This window comes from Pristis pectinata, chromosome 2 (genome assembly GCF_009764475.1).
Source record: "Pristis pectinata isolate sPriPec2 chromosome 2, sPriPec2.1.pri, whole genome shotgun sequence".
NCBI lineage: Eukaryota > Metazoa > Chordata > Chondrichthyes > Rhinopristiformes > Pristidae > Pristis > Pristis pectinata.
Genome location: NC_067406.1, coordinates 84,708,818 through 84,724,669, shown reverse-complemented (window position 1 = coordinate 84,724,669; position 15,852 = coordinate 84,708,818). Strand labels below are relative to the sequence as shown.

The 15,852-nt window shown below is 42.6% G+C and overlaps 1 protein-coding gene and 1 long non-coding RNA gene across 5 annotated transcripts in view; one reads left to right on the top strand and one right to left on the bottom strand.

Annotated features, from left to right (window-relative positions):
* Positions 1–15,852, top strand: part of shroom3 (shroom family member 3) — a 354,478-nt gene that overhangs the window by 320,080 nt on the left and 18,546 nt on the right. For all 4 annotated transcript variants that reach the window (XM_052042990.1, XM_052042998.1, XM_052043018.1 and 1 more), the window contains 2 exons: positions 1,575–1,706; positions 10,403–13,619. In XM_052042990.1, the coding sequence (XP_051898950.1) occupies positions 1,575–1,706; positions 10,403–13,619 (3,349 nt within the window). The remainder of the gene's footprint in view (positions 1–1,574; positions 1,707–10,402; positions 13,620–15,852) is intronic.
* On the bottom strand, positions 1,732–13,351 carry LOC127585511 (uncharacterized). Its single transcript, XR_007958516.1, has 3 exons — positions 13,212–13,351; positions 10,084–10,189; positions 1,732–4,509 (listed from the first exon to the last, which is right to left on the bottom strand). It is a non-coding gene; the product is annotated as an uncharacterized LOC127585511 (long non-coding RNA).

Below are 15,852 nucleotides of genomic sequence, written 5' to 3'. Positions count from 1 at the left end.
TTCATCTTACCTGAGGGTTACTTTCTGTATTTCATCAAAAGTATTTCCATGTTATTATCACAATCTCCGATCTAAATTATCAACCAATAAATTTAACATGCTGCTTTGGAGCACTTTGCTCAGCCTAGTCACTGAATCCACAAGTTATTCAAGCAATTAAAAGTTCAATAGCCCTTTTTTCTCGTTATTAATAAATCTGAAGTAAAATTCAAAAAGCTGTCCCACCCAAATTATATTTTCTTCAGAAACTACAAAGGGGAACTGAAAATGATGTTGTAAATTGATTTGAATGATGTGATTTGTGTATTTTCTTCTTTAAAATTTTTATTGCTCAGGTCCACACTGCTGTTCTCTTTTAAAAGTAAAATCTGCAGGGCAAATAGTCCGACTGCTTGTGTGGTGCATATTAATCTCGTTTACTGACCACTAGCTGCCTTTTGAAGTTGCGTTGCACACTCCGATGTGATTAATCAAGCAAGCTTTAGGACATAATACTATATATTGGTTGAAAACCGATTATCTAAGCAAGATCACATTAGCATCTGTAATTGCCCGACTTGGGTGCCATTTATCATACTTCACAACCGTTTCTACCACTCGAGAGTACTTTGTTGTCTGTAAGGTACTTTGGAAGTGTGTGTAAAGGCAAGTTTTTGCAAAATACCTTTGTAATCACATCAGAAGTGGTATTCACCATGATTGACAGTTTTATTTTAAAATATGTGAGCTTGCGATCCAGCTTTAAGAACAGTTGACATTAAATCGAATTCTTCCTTTACTCTGAATCACCATCTGGTGGTAGATCCAAGATCAAAAACATCTCAGTAGGGGAATTATAGAATGGTTCGCCTGTTTGACTGCCTGATAGCAACTTTACTCCTTGTCTGATGGGACTTTGTGGTAGCCGATCATTTACACTGAAATATCAGCCTATTTTAGCAATGCCATCTTCTGCGTTGTCTTTATTTTGACTGCTGAAGTTAAGAAGTGGGAACAGCAGGTATTAATTAGACAATTTCAATCACCTTTCAGTTTGAGAATCAGGTGAGTTATTCTGCATATGAATTGTCGACTTTCACGGTGGAGTTTCTGTTCTGTTCTTATTGTTACTGTGAACCATGACTGGAAGTGGAATAGAATATAACATTCCAAGGGAATGAAGTATTCTGTTTATATGGAACAGGTTGTTTTTTAACCTAAAAGCACACAACTGGAGATGGGACTTTATTTTTAAAGTGGTTTAAACAAAGTGAAGAATCCACAGTGGCTGTGTTTATCAGCAAACATTAAACCTGACTCGGAAAATTAAAGCAAGACTACTTCAGAACACTACAGCCTCTTAATTTCCCAAAGTTGTTTGAGAAAATGTTTCTGTGCACAGAAGCTAGTGTTTATCATGCAGCAAAAAATTTAGGGAGAAGTTTCACTTTGTAGATTCACAAATATAGGAGTTAAAGTGAACCTGGAATTTATTCACTGCTCAGCATGTAAAAAGTAAAACTCTGTTAAATGAACACTTTTTTTGTGTTTTGCTGTTACTTATTCTAAAGCTTCAATTTGATTTGCCTCCGCAGGCGGACTGAACCCACAGCCCGACCTCACTCCTGGCATTCTACAAAATTAGCTGAAAACCAACCGGATTCAAGCATGATGCAAATATCTCAGGGCACGATCAGCACTCCTTGGCATCAAACCTACCATTCCAGGTTAGTAGGGGTCCAGTTTATTACCATGGCAACAGAAGAATCTGCTGTTTCCTTCTGTCCCACAAAACCTACTTCAATAAAGAAAAAATCAAGTTTTCTTCAAAGCAGATTTAATCCCCTTCCACATGCTGTAATGGATTGGCAGATTTAACTGCAAATGTTTGGCAACCTCTGGTTCCACCAACAGAGGAAGATCAGATAGCACTGGAGGAAGAAATGATTAGTTATTTCTCTTTCTTTAGTTAATCACAGGCATTCACAGTTGATGTTCATTAATATTTTGAAGTTCCAGAGAATCCTAAATAGTAAATTTTGTTTTTCAAAGAATTGTATATTACCTCTTAAAACCTTATCTCTGGTGTTGACATAGATAAGGATCCAACAGCCAACATATTTTCTAAATAGTCTTTCATCTTTTCCCTGCTCCAAGCATGCACACTCCAGGGATGTATTATAGAAATAATTATGTAGCAATTACCAAAGAGATTTAAAATACCCTTGTTATAAGCATGGAGACTGACCTCATACTGGTTAAGGCATGAGTGGCATTGCTTTGATAAGGAGAGATGATGAGGAAAGGAATAGGAGAGGATGTGGCATGGGTGGTGGGATGGTGTTGCATTAGATGCAATAATGGCTCGGGTAGAGAGAAAATTCCCTTCTCAGTGCATGATCTTGCAATGTAATTTGTTCATTCACAACATGTAATTTTGCTATGTTGAATCCTTATTTCAATCCCATCACTGATTAATTGTGCATGTTTACCATAAGTCCAATTTCTTTAGAATGGAAGAAGATTACAGTAGAGTAACCATCCTCACTCTACATTTCAGGAATGGTGAATTTGTATTCCAGTCATATATCTTCTGCATTACCTCACTGTTTCTAATTTCTTTCCTCTCAGTCTACAGTATGTGGCCATGCCATTCCAATTGCATGTTATTAATCTGAAATGTGAGCCTTGTTGCAGCAGACATAATAAGAAATTAAATTGGTTTATCTTAAAGGAGAAAATAAACTCCTCAATTTTGAAATCTTGTAGGGTGTACATGTAGCAACAATGTTTTGTTAAAGTGATACACCAGTTAAACTGAAGTTGTACTTCACATGTCTGAGTATTCCTAACCTTTACAAGTTAAATTAATCTAGGTCAAGTTATTGTGGACTTTTGGAATGATTCAGAAATATAGCTTGGAACTGGCAATGGAAATGGGGACTTGTTACAAGCATTGCGCCAAACTCTTCTGGTTCTATGTGATAAATAACAACCAGAGGCATTACTATCTTGCACCTACAGTTGAGAAATGTTATATGAAATCTAAATAAGGAGAGAATAGATGACCTCTTATTTCAGGTTGCAGTGTCTCATTACCAGAGGGTTGTAATTTTCTTTGATTTTTTCACAGTAAACAAATGTTTCTGCTGCTTTATTGCTAAATTTTCTGCTAAACCTGTGCTTTGGCACAACGTGCACATTTTTAATCGATTAGTTGAATACCCAACAGTGTTTGCTAAAGCACGGTCTGATAACATTGTTGCATTACATCCGTTGACAAATATTTGAACCCGTGCACTTGCCAAGTCCTTAATTTTGCACTGTGTATTACATTGGGACCTTGTGGTGCCAGGAAGTTTGCTGAGTTCATGGTCATCACAGGTGCAAGCTAATTGAGTCATGGTCTTCTTCATTGGCAATAACTCGGAATCAAAGATGATTTGTTCTGCCACAGTCCTGTGGGTTCTGAGGTGGACAAGGAGTCCAATTTGGAATCCAAAGGTTCTGCCAATGGAGAGGTAGGAGGTGAATGGGACGGTAGTTTGGGAGGTGACACACTAATTCCCCTGTTTAGACTGTGCTTCTCTCTGTTCCCACAAATGTTCTCAAGGCCTTTCCAGAAACTGCTTCTCCATTTTGAGGGGTCGTGGGCCAGGGATTCCCACAAGTTAGTATGCATGTTATGTTCTTTCAAGGAGTCTTTGAGAACATCCTTAAATCATCTTCTGTCTTCCTTTCTTGTTGTGTCAGGAAAGTGTGTCTCTTTCAGGAGTCTGATATCAGGCATGCAAATGACATGGCCTGCCCGTCAGAGCCAACTGAGTATTATTAAGGCCTCAACACCAGGGATGTTGGCTTGGAAAAGAGCATTGATGTTGGTTTGCTTTTCCTGATGGATTTGGAGGATTTTGTGGAGACAAGAGTTGGTGGTATCTTCCTAGGGCTGCTGTATGTAATCCATGTCTCAGAAATATACAAGGAGGCAGGGAATTAGTGCACCATGAGCTTAATGCTCAGTTTGAGTTCTTGATCTTCAAATCCTTTTCCTCAGGTGGTCAAAGACAATGCTGGCACACTGAAGGCAATGATGAATTTCATCATCAACCTTTGCCTTTGCTGAGGGGTGGCTCCTGAAATACAGGAAGTACTTCTCATCATGAACCTTAATTGTCATGGACAGTGTTGTACAGTGGTAGCAGATTGGTACAGAATCTTTGTTTTGCAAATATTTTGTAGTCCCATTCTCCCGTCTGCTTCTGTTAACATATTGACGACGATGTGGAGCTAAGCCCCAAACGTGCAGATATACAATGTCATCTGAATACTGCAGCCCAATGAGTGAAGTTGGGATGACGCTGCTTCTGGAATGGAGGCAATGTAGGTTGATCGGTTTCCCTTTGAGCATGTAGATTAGTTCTGCTCCAGTGGAAAGCTTCTGAAGGTGAGGTGTAGCTTTGAGAAAAGCATGAGGCAATGACACAGCCTTGCTTGACACGATTCTGTACTGAGGCTGGGTCTATTGTGGACCTATGGGTTTGGCCACACACAAAATTTATCACCATCTTATATCTACTTCAAGATAGCTATAGACTATTAGAAACATTATCTGAGCACAGCTTTGCATAAGTAGGTGACCCACAAATAAATGCAGGGTGTTAAGATTTTTGCCATTTTATGAAGTATACAAATATTTAACCACAGAAAGATAACCAAATAACTACATTTCATAAGAAATCCACTTTTCTTATGAAACTTGAATCCTTGTTGTCTTTCAATTCAATATTCATTTGGAACAAAATTAAATGTAGCTTTGAAAAGTTTAACATATTCTCCTTTATGAACTGATGACAACCAATGCATTGGCAGTATTAGTGTCACTGAGTTCAGTTGCAGCCTCCTGTTCCCAATTGTCCTCCAATGGATTTTCTAGAAAAAGTGTACGTTTCCAGTGAGGATAGGACTGGATTTTGTTGTGATATTATCCCCTGAATGTCTGGTGCTCACCACTGGCACTTGCCCATGAAGGCTAACCATCTTGACAATGTAACAGATAGCCACTGCCATCTACAAAGTAGTTGACTGCCTTAAGAGAAGTTAATAGGGGATGTGGGTGCACCAATCCTTCAGTACTTGGCCCAATCCACCACTGTGGTGCTGCACTGCCTCCCTGTATTCAAGTTCTTAAAATGATTGAAGGATCTATGGAGAAACTATTTTCTCTTTGGTGGGACAGAAACGGAGGGAAAAGTAAAAAGAGCACATAAATACAAAATACTTGACCATGAACAAGGCCCTTCAAGGAACATCTGAAATTGTCTTCCTTAAAAGCCTTCGAAGGCTGGGTCAGTTTGAACTCTCAGGAATGAGACTGATGGATCTTTGTCGGGTTTGGATATGAAAGGATGTAGAACAAAGACAGGAAAATGCAGCTGAGGTGCAGATCACATCTGATCTGATCTAATTAACGGGAGCTAGAGGCTTAAGGAGAGAAATAGCCTACACTTGTTCATTATGTTCTAGACTCAATTTCATACGATATAACAATGATGATCTTGGACAGGTTACACCCAACCAGATATATTTTGAAGCTAGATCACTGCAAGTACTTGAGGAGGTAGAAACATTTTTGAAAAATTGAGGAAGTGAAGACACAGAGGAGGAGCTGACATAGGGCAGATCAGCCATGATCACATTGAATGACAGGGCAGACAAGGGGCCAAGTGGCCTACTCCTGCTCCTATTTTCTTGTGTTCTTCATGTGTACATAAGGGAACTGACACACTATCCTGAGTCTCTCCAACATGTTTGAACATCACACTGAAAAATCTTCACTCCGAAGGTAAAATCAATTACTCCTATTTGTTTCACATTTATATCAGTTTCTAATCACTGCTGCAGAAAGAATTAAACAGCCTCTGCCTGTTAATCAAATGTGGACATCAGTGAAGAAAGAAGGAAACTCTTTTCACCCCATCCAAGTTGTTTATCTTCATAGAGTCAGAGAGAGAGAGACAACACAGAAACAGTCCCTTCAGCCCACCAAGGCCGCACTGACCATCAACCACTAATCCCACATTATTCCCCTTTTCTTCTAGTTTCTGTAACAGCTGACTAGCTTAACCTCTCCAATTTTTTCTATCATTGATCCCTTAATTCCCAAACTATCATGGTATCCTCCACCAGTCATTCTCCAAGTGCATGGGACACATACTAAAGCATATCTACACTACAAGTAGTTTAACCATCCCCTGTAACATATGACCATGTCAAACATCACATTGCTTCTTTCTCCTAGGTCAAAACTGGCCATTATTTTGGGATAATCCCTCAACACAGAAAAATAACTCCAGCTTTGTCCTCTCCAACTATTGTCATTAAACTACTCCCCTGCCACCCTCCCCCACTCTACTGCTCAATCCATTTTCACCTCAAATCCCACTCCTTGTAAAACAGACCACAACCCCCATGTCTTTACAATCACTGTCCCATTTCCAGAATCATATTTTTCTTCAAAGTCTTTAATCTTGCTATTGCTTCCCAAATCCATTCCTATTGGCCTAAACCATTCCATTTTTCCTTACAACGCAGGTGAATCTCTCCAATCCAGTCTCCATATAGTACAATGCTAAAACAGAAGAAATAATGAATAATAGTGTCTACAAATGTGACAGTGGTATACTTTCACATGCCACAATCCTCAATATGGTTAACTATCCTCTTCTAGACATTGTCTCTTGTTGTCCTGGGAATTGAAACTGTGCTAATTTGCTTCCACATCATGTACCTAATCATAGAATTAGATGGTTGAACTTACATAGCAGAAAGATGTACTAAGCTATGGGGTCAGCTCCCACATGAGGGAGCTGTAATAACACAAACCTCTGTACTGCCTCCCACAATCCTTCCCCTGCTACTGTGTTGTCGGACTCCTTGACCAGCATCCAGTCTTGAATGAGCCTGAACTTCCATCATCTGAAAATTGGAAAGCTCTAAACTGGTCTTCATATCCTGCTATAAACTCTGCTCCCTAATCATTGTTTGCATCCTTCCCCCTTGTTGCTGCTTCAGGCAGAACTAAACTGCCCCCAGTCTTGGTAATTTGCATTTTCCAGAACTAAATTTCCAACTCCAGAATATTTCTGTCACAAAGACCACATACATCCTTTTTGTAACCAGCTTTGACTCAACCTTTCTGCTACTGAACACTTCATCTGTCTTCATCAAACATGACCAATAGGGCTCTCCTAAGGTGCCTCTCATTACCAACCCCACACAAACTTTTGATCATGAAAACTCTGCTGTCCATGTCCCAACCATTATCAAACCCTGCTCGCCCACCTTCCTTGCTGTCACTGACTTAATCTCTTAAATTAAGATTTTTGCCTTAATTTTTATATCCATTAGAACCTCTGCCCACCCACCTCTCCTCTTGAACATCGTCTCTCTTTGGCTCTGGCTCCTTTCCTCACTCACCCCACCACTGGCCACCATACTAAAATCCACATTGGTATGCATCTGCAAATTCCTACAAAGCACTTTCCACCATCTCTGATCCTGTGTAAACACCCCCCCCCCCACCCCCCACCTGCACCATATTTGAGTCTGTTCTTTTGGATCAGTAGCTAATCTTTTCTGTTACAAGCTTAGGATATTTTTCATTGTTAGACACTTAATTGATGTAAGTTGTTTTGTCGTCTTATTCCATGTTACATGTCCTGCTGTCTGGAACTTGCCCATTAACTATCATCAGCACCACCTTTTCATCCTTTAAAAATATCCTCAAAATCCACCTCTAATCAAACTTTGTGGTTCGCTTCCTAATATTTCCATTCTTGATTTAGCCTCTATTCTCCATAAACCCATCTGCCAATTGACTTGTTTTTTTTAAAACTAGTTTCAGTAAATGAACTACACAGTTACATTTTTACTGTTTTTCAACAAAGGTTTTATTTTAATCCCTCTTTTCTAAAATCATCAATCCCTTGCAAAAGTCCTTGGTTACAATATTTACCACTAAACAAACTAAACTTCATAAGTACTTTGGGTACTGCTCAGATTGCAAGGTTTTGTTTTGTAGTGAAGGAATCTGTGAGTTGCTGTTACGTTGAACAACCACAGTGATGTCATCCGTTGCTGGGCACATGCAGCTTACATAGAAAAGTGATTCCTAGGTAACATTTGGTTTCTAATTGCACAGTGCTAAGTCTGGAATTCATCCACTCCTCCATTCACTGCAGAATTAAACGAAGTGAGCTTTTTATTCCACACTCTATGGAGACTTTGTAACTTTGGAATATTTATGCAGATCTTTGTAATTTGTGTAGGAACAAGAAGAAGCCATTCAATCCAAATCATTTGCTCTGTCATTTACATCCTTTTTTGAAGTACGTAGATGGGGCCATGTTCATCTGCTGAATACATTCCAGATTTAAGTAGCTATTATGCACCAAGGCAGTTTGAGAGAAAAATGCAAATATTGTAACTAAAGAAACAACATCTGCCAGAACAACACAGGAAATATCCCACTGTGCCTCAATGAAGTGGGAAATTAGATAAAATGAATCGAGGAAGAAATGCTAGCTGTAATATAAGAATTAGGACAAAAAGTCGATCGAAATGAATTCCAGAGAGCAAGAATAAATCAGTGAAAATACTGTCATTAATGAGAGGGATAAACAGAAACTTTAGAAGATGGAATACTGTGGAATGATATATTAGGTTGTCAGTGGTCACAAGGATGAAGGGACTTGGACTTGAATTCCTTGGAAAAATGAAAGACATTTAGGTCAGACAGAAATGAACATGGGCTAAGAATAGAGAACTGACTCTGCTTATTTGGTGAAGATAATGGTTGAATGAAGGAAATCAAATATTGCACACCACTAATCAAAATAAGTACATCTTCAGGTGAAGGAAAGCAAGAAGATGGAAAAATTGACCAGCATCACATTTTTAATTAGTCCACATTTTAAAGTCGTACACTTGCTGCTTTTTTTCTTACATTCCATAATCAATTCCTATGTCTACGCTTAAACCTTGCCAATGTAAATTCATTACATTGTGCACTTTTCCCCAGTAGTAGTGCTGCAGCACATCAACAGGCAGGAGTGTGTAATTACCATCTAGCAAGTTTCCTCATGCATTGACCATTATAAATGTGAACATTGGAATTTATCATGAAAGATATTTCAATAAAGCGTGCAGGTGCGAGAAATCCTGTGCAGATTCCAAAGTGTTTTATTTTAATAGATGAACAACGCTCTCCTTGTGATCTGATTGTTGGTGCCTTTAGTTATGGTCTATTATTACTTAAAAATTCTTAAATAGAAATCTCAGTTTGTGTAAATAATAGAGATAAAAAGGTAAGTATGTGTTTTATTAAACATTGCCTCAGATCAGCACTGCGTTAGACTGTTGAAGGAAATCTGTGGTTTCTAAGGAAGATATCCTTAATGATAAAAATCTTTCAAATAGAAAATAGCCCAAGTAACTATGCATCAGTTTCACTAATGCAACATTGAGCAAACCATTCAATTGGCTTCTAAACCTGCCTATGGAGACCATCAGCGCGGCAAATTTCTATCAATCAGGTTATGTTCCAAATTGAAAGGCAATTTCAAGTGCATCCATAAACAAATAATGTTTTGGAGTACACTTAAAATTACAATTGATTTTTAGAACACCCAACGTTAATGAATTTCAATAAATTCCTCCTTCCAAAAATTGTAAGATTTCATATGTAAAATAAGGGTACATCAGCTGAGTGGTTAAGTCACTGGACTAATACCCAGAAGCCTGGACAATTAATTAAAAGACACGAATTGAAATCCTACCATGCCAACTAGAAAATTTAAATTCAAGTCATTAAATAAATAGTGTCACTGTGGTGACCACAAATTCCCCAGACAGTTCTAAAGAAAGGCAATATGGATGCAATGTCCTTCAGAGGAGATCTGTCAACCTTATCTGGTCTGGTCTCTGTGTGACCTCAGACCAACTTGTTCTCTCTCAACCTCCCATTGAAAAGACCACTCGGTTCAGGACAAAAGAGACTGCAGGTACTGGAATCTGCAACAAAAAAGACAATGCTGGAATACTTACACCTGTTGCTTCCACAAGTGCTGCTTATCTGTTGAGTTCTTCCAGTGTTCTGTTTTTCATTCCACTCATTTCAGGATGAGCAACAAATGCTGGTATTGCCCACATCCTGTGAATGAATAGAAAAATAATACTCAACGAGCAATAAATGCAGGATATTCTGCAAATGTCGGTTGTGAGTTTTGCCTTTAAATTCGGGTTTCATTATTTGTCAACTTACAGGATATATTCTGGACATTATGATAGTGTTTATTATATTTGAATTTGCCTGCTTATCAATGACAGTCCTTCATACATTATTACCTTTCTTTTGTCTCACCAGTTCTTCTACCAGTGACCTCTCAGGCTACGATCATGGGTATCTAAGAAGGAGTCCTGATCAGTATAGTTCAAGAGGGAGCATGGAAAGCCTGGACCATACCAATCTTCCTTATCACTCTTGCAACCTCTCACCTGCTAAATCCACCAACAGTATCGATCAGCTTTCTCATCATCACAGCAAAAGAGACTCTGCCTACAGCTCCTTTTCTACAAGCTCCAGCATTCCTGAATATCCAGCTCCAACCTTCCGTAATGAACGTTCCTATTCCATGGAAAACATGCCTTCCAGGAATAGTCTACATGAAGGAATCAGACAGGCTGATATAAAGTATGTAAAAACGGTCTACGACTCCCACAGAGGAATATCCGAGGAACGTGAGGTCAGCTGTCCTTCAACGATAAAAAGTTCTAATGGTCGATCCCAGACTGATCCCAGAAGCTATTACAAGCCCTACAGTGGCAACAGACACAGTATTGGTCCAGTGTGGAATAACCCAAGCAGGGGCTCTTTTGAGCTGGACAATAAAGCACCTCCTCTTCCTCCGACCCGCAGTGACAGCTTCATGGCAATCAAAAGCCATGATAAGCCCACGTCCTGGTCAAGTCTGGATGGACAGAGCAAGCCTGTTCGACCTCAACAAAAGGGAACGTGGCCTCATCCAACCAACACAGGCTCTTCTGGACAAGGTCATCCACTGAAGCCTCTATTTATAGAAGGACAACTCAACACAGTGATGGAGAAGAGCCCTGAAAGTAGCCCAGTTACTCAACCTAAGCACAGTTACATCCAAACACCACAGCCAGGTCAACCCATGCTACCAACCGGAATTTATCCTGTGCCCCAGCCTGAACCACGGTATGCACAGGCACCAACCAATAACAGCAATTTCATGCTTCAAAGCAACAATAATGGGTTGTACCCCGCTCTAAGTAGAGAAAGTACACTCAGTGCTCAAAATTCAGCTGAAAGGACTAAATGCACTCCATGTAATGAGGAAAGCAAAGACCAAAGCATTGGCAATAAGTCTGGTCTTTATCAACCCAATGCTGCACTTGGTCCTGACAACAAATATGAGATGGCTCCAGAGCACACACAGGGACAATATGGTCACTACAAGGTGCATGTCTTCCCTGACACTGTTCCAGTGTTGCCTGACATCGGGCACCAGTCCTGTCCAAGTGCACCGTCAGGTGTCAGCACCAGTACAGTGGATGCACAGTATTCTGGTGGAAACAGTGAACTGCCACAAGCCCAGCAAAGAAGGAAAAGCAGTGAGAAAGGTTTGTCTGTTCAGCGAACTGAGAGCTGGCAAGGAAAAGGCCAAACTGATGGAGAGTCTTATCAGTGGAAAACTGAGCAGGAAAATCAGTCATCTTGGATGCAGGATGGAGACAGACAGAGTTCTCCATTCTGGCAAAATCAACAAGAAAGTAAAATGAGCCACTGTAAGCAACAAAATTTGGATGCAAAAATCTCACAGCAGTGGGAAAGTTACAGCGACATCAGATTATCCCAAAAGTTGGACCAAGACAGGAAAGAGCAGGTCTCTGACCACTGGGGAAACTATGAAAAACAATTATGTCCCAGACGCTACAGTGAAGTGATCAACACTGTTCAGCCAAAGTTTCAGGAACAGAGCCAGTGCCAAGAACAGCAGGGTAAACCCGACTCCGGGAGATCCAGGTACAGTTCCAGCAGCACCCAAAGTTCCCAGAGCGGGCAGTTTGCAAAACCTGAAGTTACCAAACGCTCCTCTGTTCTGGAGGCCGTCAATATGATTGAACAACGGGAACACGACGAAAGAGTTCCGAATGCACGAGGATTTCACTTGGGTTCACACTCGGTCAGGTTAAGCCAGTCTTCCAGCTCAAGGAATTCACTGAACAGCCTGGAAGATGCTCGGAGCAGGGCCGCTGATCCCCAGCCAGCGAGACAGCCAGTTGCTCCGATGATGAACCTAATAACTGCAGACAAGACCCCGATCCTTCACCACCTGACATGCGAGAGCAGGGATGTGAGCAGCAGGTCAGAGGACCCAAGACGTCAGGAGAGGGAGTTGCATTTCACTGCTAAAACTGCTCAAAGGAACGACAGGACCCCAATCCCCATTGCAAACAAGGGCCCCCAGCTCACCAAGAGCAGAAGCTCTCTCCAGCTGATGGAGAAAGGCGAGAGGGACACCCTCTGGGAAGATGACATCTCAGGTTCTCCTCCTGACAACGCCTTTAACCGAGCCTACAGGAACAGCCTGAAGGATGCCCAGAGCAAGGTCCTGCGGGCCACCTCCTTCCGCCGCAAGGACCTGGACTTAACCCCTCCCTACCTGAGCAAGCCAAAGGGCCTGGAGCGGCCGGCCTCGGCCCACGTGGGCTCGGCCTCCCAGGCCAAGCTGCCGCACGCCCCGAGGGAGAGGCACTGCGTCACCCCGACGGAGGAGAGGCAGGAGCCACGGGAGGCGCCGGTCAGCCAGCAGGTGGCCCGCATCGGCGGCAGGAGGCGGCTGACGGCCGAGCAGAAGAAGCGCTCGTACTCGGAGCCCGAGAAGATCAACGAGCTGGGCGTGGGAGCGGGCGAGGCGCGGCACAAGGAGCGCACCTTCACCTTCCCCGAGGCGGCCGAGCTGCGCTCGGTGGCCGACAGGCGGCGGCTGTTCGAGCGCGACGCCCGCACCCTGTCCACCGCCAACCTGTCGCGGCCGGAGCTGAAGCAGCTGCAGCAGACCGCTCTCGCCGACTACATCCACCGCAAGACGGGCAGGAGGCCGCAGCTGGCGGCCGGCGGGGCCCGGGAGCGCTCCCAGAGCGTCTACCTGCAGCAGGCCCGGGCCGACGGCATCAGCCTCTCCTCCTGCTCCAGCCTCAGCTCCTTGTGCGAAGCGGGGAGCATCGCCGCCGGCCGACAGCCCCCCACCCCCGGCTCCGCTTCGCCGCCGCCGCCACCACCCCCCAACCAAGCCCGGGCCGGCGTGGACAGGTGCTACGGCTCCGAGCTGACGCTGAACCAAACGCCGCCTCACGACGGGGGGCGGGACCCCCGCCACAGCCGGCAGGCTCCCGGCCACCAGCAGCAGCAGCCACCGCCCCCCTTTGACCGGCACTCGTCAGCAAGGAACTCCGGCAAGTTCGCCTCCGCCGATAACTTGCTGGAAAGGGCCGAGGACCCGGTCGCCGTCCACGTCCGCTCCCGGTCCTCGCCCTCCACCCAGATGGTCTCTCAGGTGGGTCGTTTGTTCCTGGGACCAGCCCGACCACACTCCCCGAGGAGCTGGGGATCATGGACCTGGCCGTATTTCGGAGGGCTCCCTAGTTTTTATTCCTCATGTGACCTCCACTGAGGAGATCAGTAAACAAGGTGCTGGAGGGACTACCTCCACTGAGGAGATCAGTAAACAAGGTGCTGGAGGGACTCGGAGACACGAGGGACTGCAGATGCTGGAATCTGGAGCAACACAAAAAGCCGGAGGAACTCAGCGGCTCAGGCAGCATCTAAGGAGGGAGATGCTGGTCCAGATCAAGGGTCTGGACCTGAAACGTCGACTGTCCATTTCCCTCCACAGATGTTGCCTGACCTGCTGAGTTCCTCCAGCACCTTGTTCCTTACTCCAGATTCCAGCATCTACAGACTAGACTGAAAAATAAAACACAAATGAGGAAAGTTTCCTCCTGCGAGCAAGTGAATGATCCTGAAGGAAATGTGCACTTGGGCCCATTAGACGAAGATGAGCTTTAATTTGATTGTCACGTCCTCCAACGTTGAGAGCCCACTGGTATTCATTGAACTGAATCACACAGGGAGGGGAAACTGTGAGCTGCTGGCAAACCAGCATCATTCTACACCACAGAAATCGAAAAGGGGGAACAAGTGACAGAAGGAAGTTAAGAAAAATGGTACTTATAATGCAAGTTGCCATGGCTGAGAAGTTGATTGGTGGTTCAGCAGTGGGGAGAGGTCTTTCCAATAAATAATGAAACACTGCTGCAAACTATAATACACAATAGCATTGAAGGCTTTACCACAGCAGAATATATTCTGGGGTGTGTTTAATCAGATTTTCCAAAGTTTGCAGCAAAATGAGAGGTACATAAAAATCCCAATATCATGGCAAATTGGAGTTGTTCGGGAAATTTGAGTCATGTTACACCACAGAAAGAGACCATTTGGCCCATCACAGTTAAATGGTTGTTCGGCTCATACCCCAGACACCATTATAGTCGAGGTATCAGTCTCTCACCATTAGCCTGCCCCAACATCCAATTAATTTTTCAGTGTTCCTACACAATCTGATTCACCTCCATTTCAACAGACCTGTGTGAAAAATACTCTTCATTGTGCTTCTTAACTCCGGCAACTATTTTAAACTTTTAAGTTTGGGATCTCTGTTGATGCACCTGTCCGAGGAAAACAGTTTTTTTCTTTTTAAAGTAACTGAATTAGAGTTCACAAAAAACAGTAAAAATAAATAAAAAATATGCTTGGAATGTCAGCTGTCCCAGCCATCAGGGATACCAGGAATCCATCGGACAGCCCCAGCTCCTTGAAAGGAACACACTGTGACATCATCACATGGGAGGTGGTCATTTTATTGAGTGTGAACAAGTGAGGCTTTCATTCAAAAAGATTGGGGACCATTAATATAGACCATTCATCTAGATTCCAGCAACTGCAGTCATTTGTTTTATTAATATAGACAATACTGCCGCTCCATGTTGCTTCTCCAAAAGTGCATCTCTTCACACTAACCTGCATTAAATTGCATCTGCCACTTGCCTGCCCATTTCACCAGTTTGTTATTGATCTTCTGGAGTCTTCCATTTTCACTGTTTGCAGAGCTGCCAAGTTTTGTGACATACGCAAACTTAAGAATGAGACTGCACGATTAAAAGAAAAATTCTGTTTCAAGTCTTGGGAAATATTCATGCTTGACAAGTTTTAAAATAATCAGAAGGGAATTTGCATGACTCCAACTAAATCTTTATGGTTAGAATACCAGACTATTAGCTATCAGGAAGTCCTTTGTAATCCCAAACGACCCATTACTTACATCCTCTCATTATAGGTTTTATCTATCAGTGTTGATGAATAGCACTGGTATTTATCAGTCTTTTGTGTCAGTCATCATGTTGCAGTGATTCTCATGACACCATTATAGTCGAGGTATCAGTTTAAGACTGGTAGCCACTCATAGCATTGCTTCAGAATTACAATGCTGGTTCATATGCTTGAAGAGAAGTTTATTCATTTGGGTTCAAATGGTGGTTAAATTTAATATTAGCATACAGCTGGCATAGCACTCCAAAGAGATTAAAAATGATATTTTAAAAGAACTTCTTGGCAATATTGAACAAATACCTGGGAAGTTTTCAAGTGTTTGAAAACAGTTTCAATTACACTGCAGGAGCGTTGAGGTGGTTTGTGGTGACCTCCTTAAGATTCCTTTCTTCGAGCCACCA